The sequence below is a fragment of the Indicator indicator genome, chromosome Z (genome assembly GCF_027791375.1).
Source record: "Indicator indicator isolate 239-I01 chromosome Z, UM_Iind_1.1, whole genome shotgun sequence".
NCBI classification, from domain to species: domain Eukaryota; kingdom Metazoa; phylum Chordata; class Aves; order Piciformes; family Indicatoridae; genus Indicator; species Indicator indicator.
The window spans coordinates 29087209-29107554 of NC_072053.1; the positions used below are offsets into that span (position 1 = coordinate 29087209).

The window sequence follows — 20346 nt, forward strand, 5'->3', positions numbered from 1 at the left end:
CTCCATCCTTTATTGGATGCACAGGGAAACAGTGACTAAGGACGAGGAGAAGGCTGAGGTCATCAATGCCTGCTTTGCCTCTGTCTTTAGCACTGGATGCAGCAGTTCCCTGGACACTCAGCCTCATGAACTAGGAGTCAGGGAGGGGAATCAGAATGAGGTCATCACAATAAATGAGGCAGTGGTCAGTGATCTGCTGCATCACTCAGACACACACAAGTCTATGGGGCTGGATGGGCTACACCCAAGGGTGCTGAGGGAGCTGGCAGATGTGCTCACCAAGGCACTATCCATTATTTACCTGAAGTCCTGGCTAACTGGGGAGGTCCCAAAGGACTGGAGGGTAGCAAATGTAACACCTACCTGCAAGAAAGGAAGAAAGGAGGATCCCGGAAACTATAAAGCTCTCAGTCTGATATCGGTACCTGGGAAGGTCATGGAGCAGGGCATCTCAATCACTATTACACAATATATAGAGAACAACCAGGGGATCAGGCCCAGTCAGCATGGGTTTATGAAGGGCAGATCCTGCCTGACCAACCTGATCTCCTTCTATGACAGGATGACCCAGCTGTTGGATGAGGGAAAGGCTGTGGATATTGTCTACCTAGGCTTTTGAAAAGCCTTTGACACTCTTCCCCACAGAATTCCCATGGACAAACTGGCTGCTCGTGGCTTGGATGAGCACACACTCTGATGGATAAAGCACTGGCTGAGTGGTGGTTAATGGAGTTAAATCCAGCTGGCAGCTGGTCACAAGTTGTGTTCCTCAAGGCTCAGTGTTGGGACCACTTCTGTTTAACATCTTTATTGATCATCTTTGTGAAGACATAGATAACATCAAGTTAGGTGGGAAGGTTGCACTTCATGTAGGTAGGGAGGCTCTACAGAGGGACTTGGATAGATTGGATCAATGAGCCAACGTAAATGGGATGAGCTTCAACAAGGCCAAATGCCAGGTCCTGCCCTTGGATCACAGCAACACCAAGCACCACTACAGCCTTGGGGAAGTGTGGCTGGAAAGCTGTCTGGCAGAAAGGGACCTGGGGGTGCTAATCATCAAACTGAATATGAGCCAGCAGTGTGCCCAGGTGGCTAACTGGCATCCTGGCTTGTATTAAAAATGTTGTGTCCAGCAGGAGTAGGGAGGTGATTGTCCCCTTGTACTCAGCTCATGTGAGGCCACACCTTGAGTAGTGTGTCCAGTTTTAGGCACCTCAATAAAGGAGAGATGTGGAGGTGCTGGAGCGAGTGCAGAGGAGGACAATGAAGCTGGTGAAGGGCCTGGAGAATAAATCTTGTGAAATGCAACTGAAGAACCTGGGGCTGTTTAGTTTGGAAAAGAGGAGACTGAAGGGAGATGTCATCACTCTCTACAACTACCTGAAAGGACATTGTAGAGAGGCTGGTGCTGGTCTCTTCTCAATGGTAATTAGTGATAGAGCAAGAGGGAACTGCTTCAATCTGCAACTGGGTAGGTTTAAACTGGACATTAGGAAAATATTTTTCACAAAAAGAGTGGTCAGCATTGGAACATGCTGACCAGGGAGATGTTTGAGTCACCAACCCTGGATCTGTTCAAAGGTAGTTTAGATGTGGTGCTTCGGAATATTGTTTAGGGGTGAACTTTGTAGAGTAGGGTTATTGGTTGGACTTGGTGATCCTGAGGGTCTTTTCCAACCTGAATTTTTCTGTGATTCTGTGAAATCAGGCTGATAAAATATAAATGACTCTTGAATCCGAAGAATGGGAACTGATGGCAGAGCTAGGTTTAAAACTCCAGTGTTCCCTATGTGAAATCATATATTTGGGTAAGTGCCTAGGTTATAGTGACACTGTTTTAAGTTAGGGTTAAATATAATGCAGTGGTCTTCTAAGGAGACCTACTGACCAGGGGCTTTATTGTGTAAAGCTGGTTACTTTGTATAAACACTGCATGCTTTCCTAGTAACGTAAAACAAGAGGCTTTAAGAACACATCAAGCACATCAAGACCTGTAGAAACAAGAACTTGTCAACAGAAACACCCAAAGCCTTTACCAGCAAACTGTGCAGATGTGAGGGAGAACTGCATAACTTCTTTGTCACAATACATATTCCTAATGAGTGACCTTTACTCATTAATGTTTCATTTTAATACTAAAACACACACAATCTTGAGCTAAGAAGGCCCTTGTCTACAGGACCATCTTTCTTATTGCTTTGCTATTAATATTGTAGATTCTGTTGCTTTAACTGAAGCCAAATAAGCTGTAAGTTGATGAAGAAGTAGAATAACTATAGATATGAATAGATTGGAGGAATACGTTAACTGAAGATGTATAAACGTTTGAAAACTTTTTAACAAGGTTGAGCTAGCTTTGTGAAATACCACCAGTTCCTGGCTTTGCACAAATATGAGATAAATAAAAATATCACCACTTTTTGTGTATATTGACTGTTGCACATGGGATAAACAGTCCCACTTTTGGAATAACACCAAGACATTTCGAATCAGCCTCACACTGTCCAATGTCCCTCCACTGATTTTGCTTGCAAGACTTTGCAACCGTAGCGCTTATCTGCCTGGTTACTACTATAAGTAGGAGTTGGATAATTTTTTTTAAATTTTGTTAATGTGCATATCTTCTTATTGAGATGAGAAGCTAATTTTCTAGACCTGCCCAACTGCTGCACACAAAACATCAAGCATTTCTTTCAAGAGAGCAAAATAGCTTAATAAACGCAGTTGACGTTTTTGTTTACTGTTGTGACTCAGAGTGATGCCTGAGACATTAATTTAAAGGGGATGCTATCTTTTTTACTACTGATTTAAGTACTCATCCATAAATTATTTATTTAATAAACAAAAAATTCCCCAAATGTTAAAATTGTACTTTGCAAAATTGAAATATTAAGAGGTACAAAAATTTCATCTCTTACTATGTTGGTCACATCACTTGAACTTGTTTCCTCCTCAAAACTATCTAGGCAGTCTATAATTAATGATTAGATGCTAACATTTAGTACTCTCATCAAATAAGTTAATACAGTGTAAACAGGCTTTATAGAAATTCTTTCTCACCCTCACTCAAAGATTTTTACTCAGAGCAATGAGTCACAAACTACCAGCATAGGAAATGTTGTATTAGTCTTTTTATAGAAAAGCTAGAATTTTCTTTTTGCAACTACAAACAAGGAATTTAATTATCTTTGTGGTAGTAATTTTAATTTTCACACCATAAGAAGTAATTTTGAACCTCTTGGCATTTTATTTTAAACTTGGTACTGATTATTTTTATTTTTTATTGCATGGGAGTGCAGTAAGATTCTAGTACCGCTATTTTAGTAGCAAAACCCCTCATGCAACTATGCAATCCTGCAACTGTCAGGATGAGCATGATAGCAATTAAGAAGTTTGTTAGAGAAATTAATTTGCTACTGTTGGCATGCAGCACACATAAGGTGGCTTTTCTAGAGAAAGAGTCATAATTTCTCATTGTTTAGACTGGCTGATAATAGACAAATGAGTTCCTGCTCAAGAAGTCTGATATAACACAGTCATTTATAATACTGTGGTCTGCATTATAATCCACTGGTCAACAAGCTGAGGGACCTTCAGTATTTAAGACAAAAAGTGAGTCAATTTTAGTGGCTTTAAATCTGAGGACTTTCATATCAGACCCAACATTAGGATACTTCCTTTTCTCCAGCCCTTCTAAGCCTCAAATCTTAATGTTCTGGACAAGATACTGGTATCTTGACAAGATATTAGCTGGTCAAGTTTTGCTACTTCTTCTCACCCAGAGAACCTCATCTGCATTCCAAGGCTCCAAAACCAGCTTCTTCCAGGTATTCATCGCAATTGCCTTATCTAAGACTACTGTTGTTCAAGAAGGCTTTGCCTTGTTTTCTGCAAAATGCAAGAGACTTAAATAAACTACTTTGCAAAAGTACTCTGTCTCAGTAGAACTGGGTGTTAAATGCAGATTTAGTCAATATTAGTTGCCATTGCAGAATCTATAGAATGAGCTAAAGCTAGTCCAAGTTCTAAACATCCTTAAAAGAAATAAATTACATTTTATTAAGACTGTATCAAATGTCATCCTTCTTTTGAAGCATGTTATTTTTTTCACTTTATATACACTAAATTCTGGAGGAGCCCTAGTCTTTTTTAATGTAGGTTTCTTGAACTTTTCAATCAAGTTTTCTGAAAAGAAGTTTTTACATAAACTACCATATGCCACCTTATTTGTTGGTAAAAAGAGGATTGCCTTTCTACTGTCAGCGGATTTCCATTTCTAAGTAATACATTTTTGTCTTCTGTGTAATTCCCTCTATGACAGCTAAAGCATTACCTTCTATTACCAAAAGGGTGTGGATGGAATCAGCAGTTATTGAACATCTCAAGCTTACAGCACAAGCTTATACCCCAAAAATATTAACAACTTCACAGAGCAAAGTCACTTTATGTTTTTACTTTCCCTTACTTTATATATTTTAACACTGATGTTTAATTGTGTGCAGTGATATAATTGATTATATTTTTATAAGGTTTTTAAACACGAATATTTTTTTTTTCCATTTGTGATGATCTTCGGGTTTTGAACATGCAAGTAGTCGGTTGTAGCTAAGCCACAACATACAAAGCATTTTTATTGTGTGAGGAATGTCTGGAGCAACTTTGTAATTAAATGCACCATGTAGTCTGGAGAGCTAGACAGGTCTGAATGTATGGAGAATGAAAATCAGAGGCTTTCCTCCTTGGACTTTTGGTTTCATTTTTGTGTTTGGTTTCATTCTTGCACATGTGAAATAAGCTTCACATCAGAAAAGGGGCTACTCCTCCTCAACATATCAATGGCCTTTGCAGCAGATGCTCCAGGGAATGAATGGGTTGTGAAAACACCTTTCAATGCTCTTTATACAATGTCTGGTTAAATTTGCAAATAAAAAAATATTAGTCCCATTTTTCAATAATTCATTGAACCTTAATCTTAAACTACATTTCCCTTACAGTTTGAAAACCTGATTCACTTTTTTAAAAAATGGAGAGCTTCAGATTGGAGCAAAAACCCACAAACAGATCAGGATTAAATTCTGATACGGTATAAGGAGAAAATAGCAAATAGTTTTCAGATGTGGCCACTGAGTACATTGTGAATTTGCTTAAGGGAAAAAAAGTATGTATGTAAAACAGCAGTATATATTTAGAATAGAACACCACTGTTGGGTCATGAGAGCTAAGCATCCTGTAGAATACATGTGTAATATATTCATTATTCATTGCCACCTATCTGAACAGAATGCATAGTACTGGGATTTGTATTTTGAAGCTCAGTATAATTCCCTCCTGAGTAGCCTGCAGGTAAGGTGAAGCAAGGGATTCCTTGCTCACAGCAGTTACCTGGGAGACAAGGAGGTGGGAAACTCTGAACCTGTTAAATATTTCAGACACAGTATTTTCCAATAATTTATTAAAAATTTGCTCAAAAACTCTATAGTGAAGTTTATGCCTAAAAATCCTTTTTTCTCTTGAGATGTGTTTTATACACTGAAAGATGTAGTCCTGTCCTGGAACTCTGCATGTTTCAGTCTTACTGTTCCTTTTAAAATTGTTAACAATAATCATACAATGGGACTTATTTTTCCCTCTAGCCCATTCCAACACAGCCCCCTAATCAATATGTTTTAATATTCTTTTTCTTGGCAAGCTATTGTTGAAAGGTCAGAAGCTTAATACTGCCACAGATGCTCCTATAGTATTGCCACCAGATCACATACTTTTTTGTGGCAAGAGCAGCAACAACTCCTTATCTGATACATATACCTCATACAGTCACCACAGACAAGTCCACCACAGACAGTCCACCCAAAAGACAGCCACATGGAAGTCTTTAGACTGTTACTATCACAGTATCTTATATAGTAATTCTGTAGATAGTGTATCTAATTTCACTCTCACATACATTGCATTCCTTGGAAATGAGTAATACATACTTGGAGAAACAGTTTGTATGTTTCAGTATGTTTCAAATATTTCTTTTCTTGTAAATTACTTTTTATATGGGGAATGGAGTTCATTGTACAGTCAGTTCTTACATCTTTTAAGGAATATTTTTTGTGATCTTGTTGGATTTCCACATTTAATTATGTGGTCTAATCTATTTCCCATGATAGCATACATTTACATAAGTCAGTATTTTCTTTTCAATTACATAATGTCCTACATGCTATTATTGTAATTAAGACCTTTGAAGATATCACTTCTGTCATGTGGATGTGCAGAATAATGAAGAGGTCCAAGAGGTAGATGATATTTTAAAATAATTTAGATTTCACTGCTTGTGACTGTGCTTGTGAAAGTACAGCATGTTTTAAAGGTTATTACAGCTGCACAGCAAGACTGGAAATACAGCAGCTAACTTTTCTGATTCGTTTTTGTGGCTTCAGTCTCTGCTGTCAATGGGCCCCGTGCGGCTACTCACACAACTGCTCACACAGCCTGGTAAGGTGGGAAAGAGGAATTAGGAGTAAAACTGGTATCAGGGGGGTTTAACAGAATAATAATTACTATGCATTCAGTATACAGCTTAACTTTGGCGGGCATTTCTCTTATAAGTTAGCACTATTGCAAAGATTTCTCTCTCCAGCATTGCCAGAAGTTAACTTTAGATCAATTGCTTCCAGTTACTGCAACTGTCATCAGCAATCCTGAATTTCTGTTAAGGGAATAAATGGAAGATTATGTCCTTCTTGTCTTACATTTTACCCTATTCATGCCCACAATGTTTTTGGTTTTGCTGTTGTTTTTCTTTTAAAGAACTTAGTGCAAAAGTTTAGTAAAAGTAAGCTGTTTAAAATAACAGACAGAAGATTACAAATGTTTACTAAGAGCAGAATATAGAAGTACCAGAAAGTAAGTTCTGTTCTAAGATGAAATGTTAGTCATGTAGTGTCATGTCATGTCTGATGAGCGCTTGCTGAATTTTCAGAGTTTAGAAAATGGACAGTCAGCCCTCTATTTATTTATTAAATGTTCTTATCTACTAGTGTAAAGCAATTGAGATTTTACAAGATTATTACCTCAAACTTCACAGTGAGAGAAGTGAGTATTACTAATAATATCTAATAACCTTTAGAAACAAATATTAAACATTGTTTGAGCATGAGTGAAAGGACAGGTCTGGTAATGCATCCTACCACAACAGAGTGGCCACATTTTACTGCAGACACAATCTAAGCACCATTCATTTTCTCCACTGCACTTCTGTATAGGTCAGAAATTTGTCAGTCTGTCCTATGAAAGATTAAAACTTGCTGATTCCAGCCAACAGCTGATTCCAGCTCCTTATGGGACTGGTAGTTTGACAGGTAGAGATGCTGTGACTCCTCTCCCTCTCTTCCTTCTCACTTATATGTTAACTTACGGGTTGTTGGAATGAACTCTTGCAAGTTTCAAGCTCAGTGCTCTTCTGCACCACCAACTGAAAAATCATGCTTGGTACTAGGTGAAACAGAAGTACAAGACCCAAAAAAAGTTCATGAGATACAGAAGAACTTTCAGAGGAGAAAAAAAAAATGGAGCAATATATACCTATCCCAAAGAAGATGAAGCTCTTCAAGAATATATGAAAAAGAAAAAAATCCATCAACTTACTAGACTGTTCTAAAGGAATTGTAAGAATACCTATTCCATATGAAATATATCTACTAACAGATATGACTTACTATAAGAAGTCTTAATGTAAAAGAAACTTCCAAAGCTTTTATAAAACATTTGAAACTTCAGGGTTATGTATATGGAATTAAATGCCTATAATATCCTTAATTTATGGCCCAAGCTGCCATGGAATCTAGGGATTCAAAATTAATGAAATGGCTATCATGTAATACCAATTTCAGCTTACACAAAACATTGAAAATGTGTTAAGCTGCCAAAGAAACAAAGAGGATTTAACGGACTGGGTCAAGAACAAACAACTTGTTTTAGCAAACCACAAATACCTGAGTAATACACACACGAAAAATAAAAACGATGATAGCAAGCTTGCAAGCTATTCAACATGAAGCCATGCACAAGACTGCTTGAATCTAACAGGCTGGCCAAGTTGTTACATAGTAAGCTAATAAAAACATTTTGTAAAACCCATGGGAACATTTTGTATTTTTTTTCTTTTTTTTTTAATGGCAACTTAAAGAAATCAGAGAATTTGTCACACGAAAAGTGAACATTTTTGAAATCATACATAATAACTTGTGATAGAATTGTAGTAAGATATAATAAAAATTTGTAGATACAAAAGCACTCTTGCAAAGCAGTTTTTCTTTTGGCATAAATATTAAACATAAATATACCTACATGAACTCAGTTTGAGTTCTGCTAAATTATTTAGAATTTCTCCTAAATTCTGTCTGATGCAGAACACATCATTAAAGACAGTAGATCAGACAATAGCACAGCCCAGGCAAAGCACTTCACCTATTAAAATTTATGAAGAAGTATCAGATCTACAAAGCAAGGAGGTCATCCATCTTCTTTTTTTTTTTTTTTTTTTTTTTTTTTTTGAAGAAGAAAGGGAGAGCTACAACAGGTACTGCGATAAAAGACGATTCTTGTACTGGCAGATCTAGCCAGCCATATGTATTGGTTTTTCTCCTTTACATTGTTCTTCCTTACTTGCTTATTTGTTCCTGGACAATAAAGACTTAGAATTTAGTCTTTGACTGTTCACTCATCTTTCTTGAGTGGTTTTGGGTTTCCTTTCTGGTAGCAGAAGTTCTGCTCCAATATGATTCCCATGTGGAAAAATGCCTCTTTTCCTCTTCCTTTTTTATGGGGAGATCAGTTTTGTCCTCATCTGTCTCTCATCAGGTTTGAACTATAGAGAAACAATATTTCTCTCTGGTCCATTCTGTTGATATTAGAATCTTATTCCCCTAGCTCATTACTTGCCTCTGTCCCACTAACCTATGCATATTGTGTGCACAGATCCTATCAAGACACATATTGTCTTTGCAAGTCTGTTGCCTATTTGCATACAAGCATCCACACAAGTGTGGCCTTCTTTACAGAACAGGATTTGGAAAACAAAGAGTGGACATGTGGACTGGGTTATCCTAACACATTTGTAGTATGTCTCTGTGACAATATTAATCAAATTATTTCCTAGGAATGACTTACACGTATGTTATGAATATTTTTACTCTATATGTAATATTATGTAATACACATACTATTAAAGAAAAGCAGTAAGGTAACTTGTTCCATAAAGTCTGAAAACCAGTGGAAGAAAGTCCATTAATATTCTATTACCTGAACTAAAAACATACATGTTTGGTCAGCTCATTTAGAAAATGTGAATAAAACTTACATGGTGAAAAGTAAGAAAGTAATAGAAAAAACTAAGATATTTTTTTAATTGAACAGAAAGAAATAAGGTCATATATGCAAATGTGCAATTTATCCTCATCTTACCTGAATTATCTCTTCTTAAAGTTTGCATTTTACTTTGATAGTTCCAAAAGGATGTTAACGTTAATTAAATTTTATTGCATTTGTTACCTGATTAAACACTGTCTTTAATCTCGTGAGTACATGCATCTAATTAAATTAGGAAAATATGTTGTGATCTGGCTTCTCTTTAAAATATTTTACCAGAATACTCAATTTATTTTACATTTTGATATAGCTTCACTATACTTTGGTAGTTTCAGCATAAATACACTGAACCAGGCAACACTGAACCAGGCAACACAGAACCACATCAAACTAAATACATTGCTCTTCTGCAGTCTACCTATAACTAACACTCAGGTTATGTTAGTTTTTGCAGTTACCACTAAACCTACATGAAAAGATATTGCACAATAAAAATAAACAAAGACTCGAGTTTATCAGTACACTTACGGCAGTTACACTTCTGAAACTTAAAATGACACACCTTACCCATATCTATCTATTTCTAAGGCATCTGTCATTTTCATATCTGAATGCCAAAGTCAATCTAAAGCTATTTACTATGGGTGGGGACAAAGGCTGAATGCAGATGAAAGTAATCTACATAACTGAGCACACACTTGCATTCTCAGTCACTAATCATATTAAGTGGCTAGGTTTGGGAGAGTATGGAGTTTTTCAATTAAAAAACCCCCAAAAGTCTAAAGAGCAAAAACATAAAAATCCTGAGCATCAGAAAATATTAAAGAAATCTTAGAAGAGCTGGAGGGGACAGATACAAAAGGGAAGACTAACAGTGGACACATGAATACAAATGTCCTATGTCACTACTTGCTATATCTGAACTGACTCAAATAAATCATGGAGGCGGTAAGTAGTCTGTCCAAATTTGCCAGGGGAAGGGAACCACCATCCATCTCACTCCTACCAGTTTGATGCCAGTGCCAGCAACAGATGGCAACAGCCTAGAGAAGGATCATAGGTCATCAGGGGAGCACCTGAAGAGCAGCATAGTAGAATTTCAGGCATTCCAGACAGTAAGTTGGTTTCACTGAAGGACACACTTAAGTGTAAATGCATGTCACATGGGGAATAAACAAGAGGAGTTAGAGATGTGGACATCCTGCAGGGCTACAATCTTAGCATCATGGAGATGTGACAGGATGGCTCCTTTGACTGGAGAGTTTGAAGGGAAGGATACAGGCTCTTTAGGAAGGACAGAAAATGTCTATGTCAATGACCAGCTGGAGTGCATCACGCTCTGCCTGGGGATGGATGAGGAGCTAGCTGAGATCTTATGGGTCAGGATTAAAGGGAGGGCAGGGACAGGTGGCATTATAGTGAGGTCTGACACAGGCCAAGTGGAAGAGGCCCTCTATAGACACACAGGAGCAGCCTCACCTTCAGAAGCATTGGTCCTTATGGGGGACTTCAACAACCACTCTATCTGTTCAAGGGACAACACAGCAAGGCATAAGCAACCCAGGAGGTGCACAAATCCATGGGACCTGATGAGACACATCCAAGGGTCAGTCCTGAGAGAACTAGTAGATGAAGTTGTCAAACTATGCTCCATCACATTGGAGAAGATATGACAGAATGGTGAAGTTCCCACTGACATTTTTAAAAAGAGAAAACAGGAAGACACAGGCAACTATAGATTGGTCAGTATCACCATGGAGTAGATACTCATGAAAAATATGCTAGGGCACATGAAAAATATGGAGCTGTTTGATGACAACCAGCATGGCCTTACCAAGGGCAAATTCTGCCTGACAAGTTTGGTGGCCTTCTATGATGAGGTTGAAACACTGGTGGATAAGGGAAGAGTGACTCACATAATCAACCAGGACTTGGGCAAACCATTTGACACTGCCCTATACAACCTCCCTGTCTCTAAAATGGAGAGAAATGGTTTGACAAGTGGATCACTTGATAGATAAGGAATTGGCTGGATGGACACACTCTTAAGAGATGAAGTCATAGCATGACCTTCAGATGGAGGCCAGTGACAAGTGATGTTCCTCAAAGATCATTATCAGGACCACCGAGTTTAACATCTTAGCTCCAACATGGACAGGACAGTGGGATTGACTGCACCCTCAGCAACTCTGCTGACAACACAAGATGTATGTTGCAGTCAGTGTGCTGGAAGGAAGGGGAACCATCCAGAAAGACTTTGACAGACTGGAGAGACGGGCCTGTATGGACATCAGGAAGCTCAACAAGGCAAACAAAAGGTCCTGAACATGGGTTGGGACAATCCCAATCACAAATACAGGCTGGGCAGAGAATGAACAGAAAGCAGCCCTCCCAGGAAGGACTTGGAGGCACTGGTTGATGAGAAAATTAACATGACAGGGCAATGTGTGTTTGAAGCCCAGAAAGCCAACTGTGTGCTGGGCTACATCAAAAGAACATGTATGGCAGATAGAGGGAGGTGATTTTCCTCATCTGCTTTGCTCTTGTGAGACCACACTTGTAGTACTGTACTCAGCTTTAGGGGCCCCAGAATAAAAAAGACACAGGTCCAGAGAAGGACCATAAAGATCATAAGAAGGCTGGAGTACTTCTCCTATAAGAACACACTGAGAAAGTTGTAGCTGTTCAGCCTGAAGCAGAGAGGGCTCTAGGATGACCTTGTTGCAGCCTTCCAGTGCTTAATGGAGAACTACAAGAAAGTTGGAGTGGGGCTTTTTATAAGGCCATGTAGTGGCAGGAGAAAGGGTAATGATTTTAAATTAAAAGAGTAAAAATATATTTTATAGATTTTTAAAATATATTTTATAGATTTTATATAAGGAAGAAATTGTTTACTATCAAAGTGGTGAGGCACTGGAACAGGTTGCCTGGAGAAGCTGTGCTCCCTGTAGATGTGCAAGGTCAGGTTGGGTGGGGCTCAGAGCAGCCTGGTCCAGTAGAAGGTGTCTTTGCCTATGGCAGGGGAGTTGGAACTATATGACATTTAAGGTCTTTTTCAACCCAAAACATTATGTGATTCTATATACAACAAAGAAAAAGCAACTGAACATTTTGTGTTCATTGAGAAGTGAAAAAAAAAAAAATATCAAGCACATTCATTCCACAACTTCATAGTTCAAAATAAATAGATACAACTTGTTTGCTATGTCACTCTGACCTTACTATCCTGCTCCAAATATTTATGCTTCTTGCTTCCCCTTCATTTCCCACAGAAAGGAATTTTTCATGGTAAATAAAGGAAAGCTGACCTCCCACATGAGTTAATTAAAGCTGTATGATTGAAAGTATCTAAACATCCCTCCACAGACCTTTGGACAAGTCTCACACACGCTGGCTGTTCACACAGCTGAAAAACCAACAACTTACTTGCCTGTAACTGAAGGCTGTCTCTTCTCACAAGTACCTGCATGTATTACCCCAATGTAATCAAAGAATCACAGAATGGTAGGGGCTGGAAGGGACCTTCAGAGATCATCTAGTCCAACCGCTCTGCCAAAGCAGCATCACCCAGGGCAGGTCACACAGGAATGCATCTAGATTGGTTTTGAAAGTCTCCAGAGAGAGATACTGCACAACATCTCCGGGCAGCCTGGTTACAGTGTGTTCTCTGGGGCAACAGGTGGCTTAGACAAGGCATATAAAGAGCCAGCCAATCCAGAAACTGAATTTGTCAGGAACATACTGCAGAACTTAATTATCTCATCTGCACCCAGTTGTAATACATGCTGCCGAGTCACTGTATTGACCAGATCTTAAAGCGTTACGTTTACTTTTATAATAACAATATAATCCAGATTTCTGAGGAACTTGAATGGGTTTTGGCTATAGTATATATGAATTCATGGCCAGGAACCTTTGTTTCTTTTCAGCTACTATGGTTGTTTTCTACAGACCATAAACTAATATTGTCTATAGACTCAGAGTGATCCAGACTAAAGGTTCAAGGTAACGTAACTATTTCTAATTTCTCAGTTATAGGCAAGACTACCTGTAACACTGTCTGAAGCTTGAAAGCTTCTGTTTTGATTCATTCTAAATTCTTCATTTTTTTCCTCTCTAAAATAAGTAGATTATCTTTCAAGTGCTAGAATTAATTCAGTTACTGACGAAGAAAACAGATAAAGAGGAAGAGATAAAAAAGAAAATAAAGGAGAGAAGGACCCATAAAACATCTGAGGTTAATGGCTAGTGATGAACATTGGAGGTGGAAGAAATATTGGCAAATTTTCCTTTATATTTGTAAACAAATCCATGTTATTAAAAACAATTTTTTTGAAAATAAACCCTTAAATCATGCCTTCCTGAAATCAACTGATAGAGAGAACAGATTTAAATAAATGGTTCCATCAGTCTTTTAAGCACTCCCTAGTAAATGGCCTAGTTTGTGCACAATAGTCACGACAATTTTTGTAAAAGATATGGTTTTCAGAAAATACAATGGTCAAACTTTTCTAGAAGAAGGACCTTAGATCTTCTTAAGGAAGTCTTAAAGGCCTACATACTATATGATCTTTTGTAATCACATCCCTTTTACATAATACACCATTTTCTCACTGTGTAAGTGGACATGTGTGTGAATGTTGAGTTCTATAGTTGTATATCTCTCCACATAAAAAAATAAAGGCATTTTGGTACTTCACAACCAGGCCATTTATGCAGTGCTTACAAGACCAAATATTCCTTTGACATGAACAAAACCCAATTATTCATGTGAAAGGATAATAGTCAGATGGTAAAGAAAGAGCATTGTAGTGTCAGTGGTTCCTACATCCCATCATATGGACCTTATGATGAAGAACCAGGTTGACAGAACAATTCATCAATCTGCCATGTGGTTCTTGACTGTATCTGAATGCTATTGAAGAGTCTGGAAATCAGAGTTAAGTGCAATCTAAATGAACTGCTCTGGAGTACTGGATCTATGGTGGCTGTACTTGGCACCATTGCAACATGCATCACTTATGTGATTAGTTCTTATGATACATATATAAATTTGTAATCATAAGAAAATGCTAAATTTATAAAACTAGTAGTATTTTTTGAAGTCAGAATTACATTCCAAGTTACTGGTGGCTTTAATAAAATCATGGTATTACAATTTTTTATGCCTATGTGAACAATGAACAAGATAGATGTACACATGAATTCAATGACTATTCTTATAGTACAAAACAGATTAAATTAGAAATAGAGGAAAATCAGAGAAATAATGGAGAAGGTTTTAAATGGTGGAACAACATATATGCACTAAAGCTAGAATGAATTATCAATAGTACAGGATTCTGATGTAAACTTACAACTATTTTCAAATGCACTTTACTTCTATCAGCTGCCTAAAATGTATTATATGGGCACAGAATTAAAACCACCATACTGCCTATGTAGCCAAAGCATCTAGAAACCACCTGTGTATCGCACAGTACCTCAGGTTTCTAAATAGGTAACTCAATGAAGATGTGTCAGTAACTACAGACTTGATGAGACTTGGCAAAAAGTAAATTTTGTAAGCACACTGTATTTCTTCTCTTTGCCTTCATACACCTGTAAGTCTGATCACATCTTACTGCCTATGATTAGTGTTTTTAACCTCTGTCTTCACTTCTGAAATATTCAGGTTCTCAGGTAATTTGTTGTAACCTTTTGACTCTCTGCTTGAAAAAGAGTGTTGCTAAGACGAGACAGTCTGACAAATACCTTAGAAATAACTATTACTTGTTCAACAACAGTATTTCTTAGGCCTAGTATTTCACACACTGGGAAAAAACTCAGGCATTTCCTACATTCCACATCACGCTCAAAAAGATATTATACCTAAACTCAAAACATTCTGAGGCTCACTAGAGGCAAATGCGCTTCATTAAGAAAAACATTTTTTAATACTTAGCCAGCTTTTGCTCTTTCATGTTGCCCAAACCTGTTTGCTCACTTTGTATCTGTCCCTTTTAATACTCTTCCCTTCTCCGTCATCTTAAACTGTCTATAGTGCTGTCATAACATACAATCACATATGATAATTTTCCTCTCTAAACTTCCACAAATTCTGACCAGTTAACATTAGTTTCAAAACAAACATTTTATGTTTAAAGGAACATTTGTTTTGCCTCATCCTTTTCAAGAGCAAAAATATTATTTTATCTAAGGAGTATTTTAGCTACACAAATGCAGAGACAGTAAAGATTTAGGCACACGTATACACAATACGCAATGCATATCAGTCACACAACTATTGTGTAAACCTAATTTCAGATATGAAGATGAACAGCATATCCATTTGCTGCTTAGAATGCATGGCTTACTTTCTCTGAACATATTTCATTGCTTTTTCTTTTTTATATGACATTTCTATTTGAAAAATAATGAGGGAAATAATCTCCCAAGAAGAAAGGGGACACATCAAGAACTAAGGACCATCAAAGTAAACAGGAGTGTTATTATTGAGTTAATGTCGTCTGCCACATTTTTAAAAAGGAGTAAATTAAGTAGTGAAATTATGCTGATGTTTTACAGAAGACAGATGCAAAAAAATTTATGTCTTTTATACATAAAAATATACTGACACATGACTAAGAAATTATTGAATTATTAGAAATAGTGAATTATTTAACAAGGGTTTTTCTTTCCATCTTTGTTTAGTCTAGCAACTGCTTTAATAAAAATCAGTGTTCCACATACATATCTCTTCCCATCATTCTTTTCCTTCATGTCCTTCTTAACTTCACTGCTGTTAAAAGGTAATTTTACGGTATGTTGCTTAGGAGCAGAGGGATTATAAATACTGAAAAGAGAAATAAATAAACAAACAAATAATTTAATAATATTTAAAAAAAAATTGCCTGCTCACTCTTACCTCAACAGCACAAAATGAGATAAATACTTTTCCTTCTTAAGATTCCACTATTTTTTTCTGGAAAAGGGGAAGAGGAAATAAAGTAGCTTTTGTGAAAGCAAATATATGTTTTCTTCCCTATATAAATTACTTTAATTAATTTTAACTTCAGGTCTGAAATTAACTTGAGTCACAAATTAGAGCTGCCTCTTTCAACCAGAGGGATTCATGCAGAGATCAAACCAACAAACCTAAGTACTGACATCAAGGCGATAAATGCTCTACAAAAAAAAAAAAAAATTAATCTGACATTTCATGACAGCCCATTCAGTGCTTACCAGGTATGTGCCACAGTGAAACGCCGCTGCTTTGGTATGTTACTACTTAAAAGCATCCTGCGCAAAAGCCTTGGAGAATTTCGAGGAGAAATAACTGGAGACAGCCGGGGAGAAACAGATGAAGATTTCCTAGGTGTCTTGGACTTCTCATGTTGCAACAGGTTTTCCCTCAAGGTCTTCACAAGATCTTCATTTAACCATGCATTTTGACAATGTGTATTACCCACTTCAGGAATAGCCAAAGTGTCCGGACTTGCCTGCTGTGCCATGTTTCCCAAGTAAGTTTGTTATTAAAGTCCAGTACAGTCAAATATTCGTTTAACTCCTTAAAATACTTCCTTTCTAAATCAGTTCCAAAGAACTGTGCAGAGGTTCAGTTCAGCCTATTCTGTTTTCAACATGGTGTCAACTGCCCTCAGCCTCTCTCTGCAGATAATGATCTACAATGAAAAAAGCAAGCTAACTCCTCCACAGAAACCTATTAAACATTACCACTCCTCTCAAAGCCCTGCTGCCAAAGATCACTTATTAGCTATCATAGCAAGTGAGCACGGGAGGAACAAATCACTTTAGCACAGCTTTTGTCGGTGCTGTAAAGCTGCCTGTTAAACTATTGAAACTAATGTGCTGCAGCTGCTTGAGTGACTTCTGGTTATGTACATAAAAAGTACTGGAGGAGGGCTTAAACATCAGATGCATGCCCATTTTGTTTGGCTATTCTTTCCACTCGCTTACTTTTGAAACTTCAGGGAGGCTGAAAGACAGCTGCTGAGCAGTCTCTTCTATTTTTTGCAGGTCCTCTTAGAGTATTTATCTTTATAGTCCTCATTTACAAACCAAGACTACAAACTTTTACCTCTTAAGCTAACTAGCAAATGCTGAAATTACTTTATGTAAACTAGGTTACGTTCTGCCTTACTTCCTGCCCTCTGCCCCTTTTCCCCAGCAAGGTCAGATTTTCCAGGACAACAAAACAAATATTTAAGAATTGCACACAAACTGAAAACAGACTGTGACAGTTACTACTACCTGTTTAATTAGATGTTTTGAATTCAGAATATCATCATATCATGATGACTGCTTAAACTGAGAAAGTATGTTTTTTTCCTATTCACAGCTGGTAGGTATATAAACTATTGAAAAATATTAAAAGAGACCTTTCAAAATATAAAAAGGCAAAAGTATATGCAGTTACTTCATCAATACACACGGCTATTAAATTCCATTTTCAGAATACATTTTTTTCATGGTATTATGCAAATGAGACATCGGTGCAGTTTTCTGATCCAACAAAACCTTTGTCAATCAATCCTGGGATTTGTTTATTATTATTATTAATTACAATAAATCACTTCATCTATTCTGAAAGACTTTTTTTTATATATTCGATTCTGTTCATAGCTCACTGACAAAGCAGACATAGCAGACAAAGACCCATAATTACTGGCGGTAGGCTAATATTTGCTTAAGCTTGGTACATTCATTTTTACAGCAACAATCTTTTCTGTTGTAACCATACTTCCTGTTCATCCTACGGGAACAAGCCATCACCATTTTGTGAGAGATTTCTTTTTAATGTCAGAACATTGGTCACACATAATTTTCATTAGTGAAATATATTTTTCCTCTTCTACTTTGTCTTACAATCGATCTTTCCTTTGTGAACAAAAATTTCCTTTGGAAGCACACACAGTGCCCTGGCTTGTCCATGGGTGAAGGGTGTTTGACCACAATTACATGAGCAGATGTGAAACGCAAATACTATTTTCTGTCTTATGGCAAAATCAGAAATCCTGAAAAATCAGCCTTCTGTCACCGTGAAGGGGAATCACCTTTGTACTTAGCACCAAAGCCACAAATCCTTATGAGGATTATAAAGGGAACATCATGATGCTGACAGAATTAAAGCAGAACAGCAACTGAAAGGTCAACTTACGTTAAGAATGACATTGCTATCAGGTGTCAGGCCCATTATGTTGATAAGTTTAACTGTACTGCGTCATATGTGAAATTTGATAACAATGTATTTACAAGTTTAACTCAATACTAAACAGCACCACAGAATGCAGAAATCACCGTGCATTGTGGGGTTTATGCATCTTTCTAAAATTTTTGTTCTTATTAAAAAACACTGTCAATTGCATATGAGTTCTTTTCAAACTAGAGTCTCTATGAGAGATGTGTTGATTTATGCTATGAAATACTGCCATCTGATGTCTATTCCAAAGCATGGTCTTCAGATAGCTACGGTGGATTTATTAAACTAGACACACCGACCCGTTGGAAATCAATGAATCAGTGACGTCAATAAGACCATTAACATTTATTACAGCAGGTCTGGGATCATGCTTCAGGTTGCACTATGTTACAAAGATAATAATAGAAGAAAAAATTATTAGTCCACAGATCAGCAGTTTTATTACCCTTGTTCTTAAAAATACTAGAACTAAGGAAACAAGGACCATGAGCCTGACACCTTGCAGTACAGGCTGAGTGGGTTTGCCACCCACTTACCAAAGAGCTAATATGTAATGTGTATAGAACAGCAGGATAAGACCTTTTTAACAGGAAAAATGAACTCAGTCTTCATAAATTAGCTCCGTTTTCATGAACACTTAACTATTACTTGGTTAATGAGTTAAATATCTGAACACAGATATTCCATTCCCCCAGATATGCATGCCTCTTTCTGCTCAAAAATCTGGGAGTACTGAGATCTTCATCTGCTCAGAACCACAGAACTATAATTTTAATTACTATAAACAGTTTCAATTTAAGAATCTGTTGAGCTAACCTAGGTAGTGCCTAGCATCTATACATACTCTAAAAACTCTCAAGCATGCCCATGAAGTAAAATGACAGCCTTTGGACTGATTTTATTGTAGACTAGAAACATGAACACCCTTCACTGCAATAAAAAGTACAGAACTTCCAGAGTATTAAATAACTACTATGTGGATTAGACAAAATGATAATCCTATAGTCAGGACTGGCGAGAAGACAGGCATAAAAAGGTCACAGCATAAGGAAGCCTACCCAGGACACAGGATTACAGGATGTTAGGGGTTAGAAGGGACCTCCGAAGATCATTGAGTCCAACCCACCTGCCAGAGCAGGACCATATAATCTAGCACAGGTCACACAACACAAACACATCCAGATGGATCTTGAAAGTCTCCAGAGAAGGAGACTCCACAACCTCCCTGGGCAGCCTGTGCCAGTGCTCTGTGACCCTCACAGTAAAGTTCCCCCTCACGTTGAGCTGGAACCTCCTGTGCTGTAGTACTCCTAATCCTATCACAAGGTGAAATCACTGGGTGCAACTGAGAAGAGGTCCTTGAATAAATCCTTGAAACAAAATTATTCTGCAATGAAAGATCATCATTTCCAGTTTAATGTGTTTGGTTTAAAAACAGACAGAAAAGTATAATTTTTTTTTTTTTTTTGGTAAAGGTTCTGATTAAGGAATAGCCCTACTTGACTGCATTGTAATAAACACATATCTCATTTTCCTACACCACAATTATTATTAAAACTGCAAAATAGTGTCAGGCACTCCTTTGAAAAACTTTATGTAAAACCACAGTATGTGTTTTTCACACATGGAATCATAAATACACCTGGGTAGAAAAGACCTTGAGATCACTGAGTCCAACCATAACCTAAAATCTTGTACGCAACTATTAGACCATGTCCTTAAGTTCCTCATGCAAATGTCTTTCAAACAGCTCCACTACACCATTTCCCTGGGCAGCCTGTGCC

At 37.4% G+C, this 20346-nt stretch overlaps 1 protein-coding gene across 2 annotated transcripts in view; it reads right to left on the reverse strand.

The window, feature by feature from the left end:
* The window catches only part of PDE4D (phosphodiesterase 4D), a 423549-nt gene that overhangs the window by 355338 nt on the left and 47865 nt on the right, over window positions 1-20346 (reverse strand). Inside the window, exon 1 of one of the 2 annotated variants that reach the window (XM_054397842.1) lies at window positions 16585-16853. The exons of the other annotated variant lie outside the window; for it this stretch is intronic. Within the exon in view, the coding sequence (XP_054253817.1) occupies window positions 16585-16853 (269 nt within the window). Of the gene's footprint in view, window positions 1-16584; window positions 16854-20346 lie in introns of those variants that run through there. 2 annotated transcript variants of the gene reach the window in all.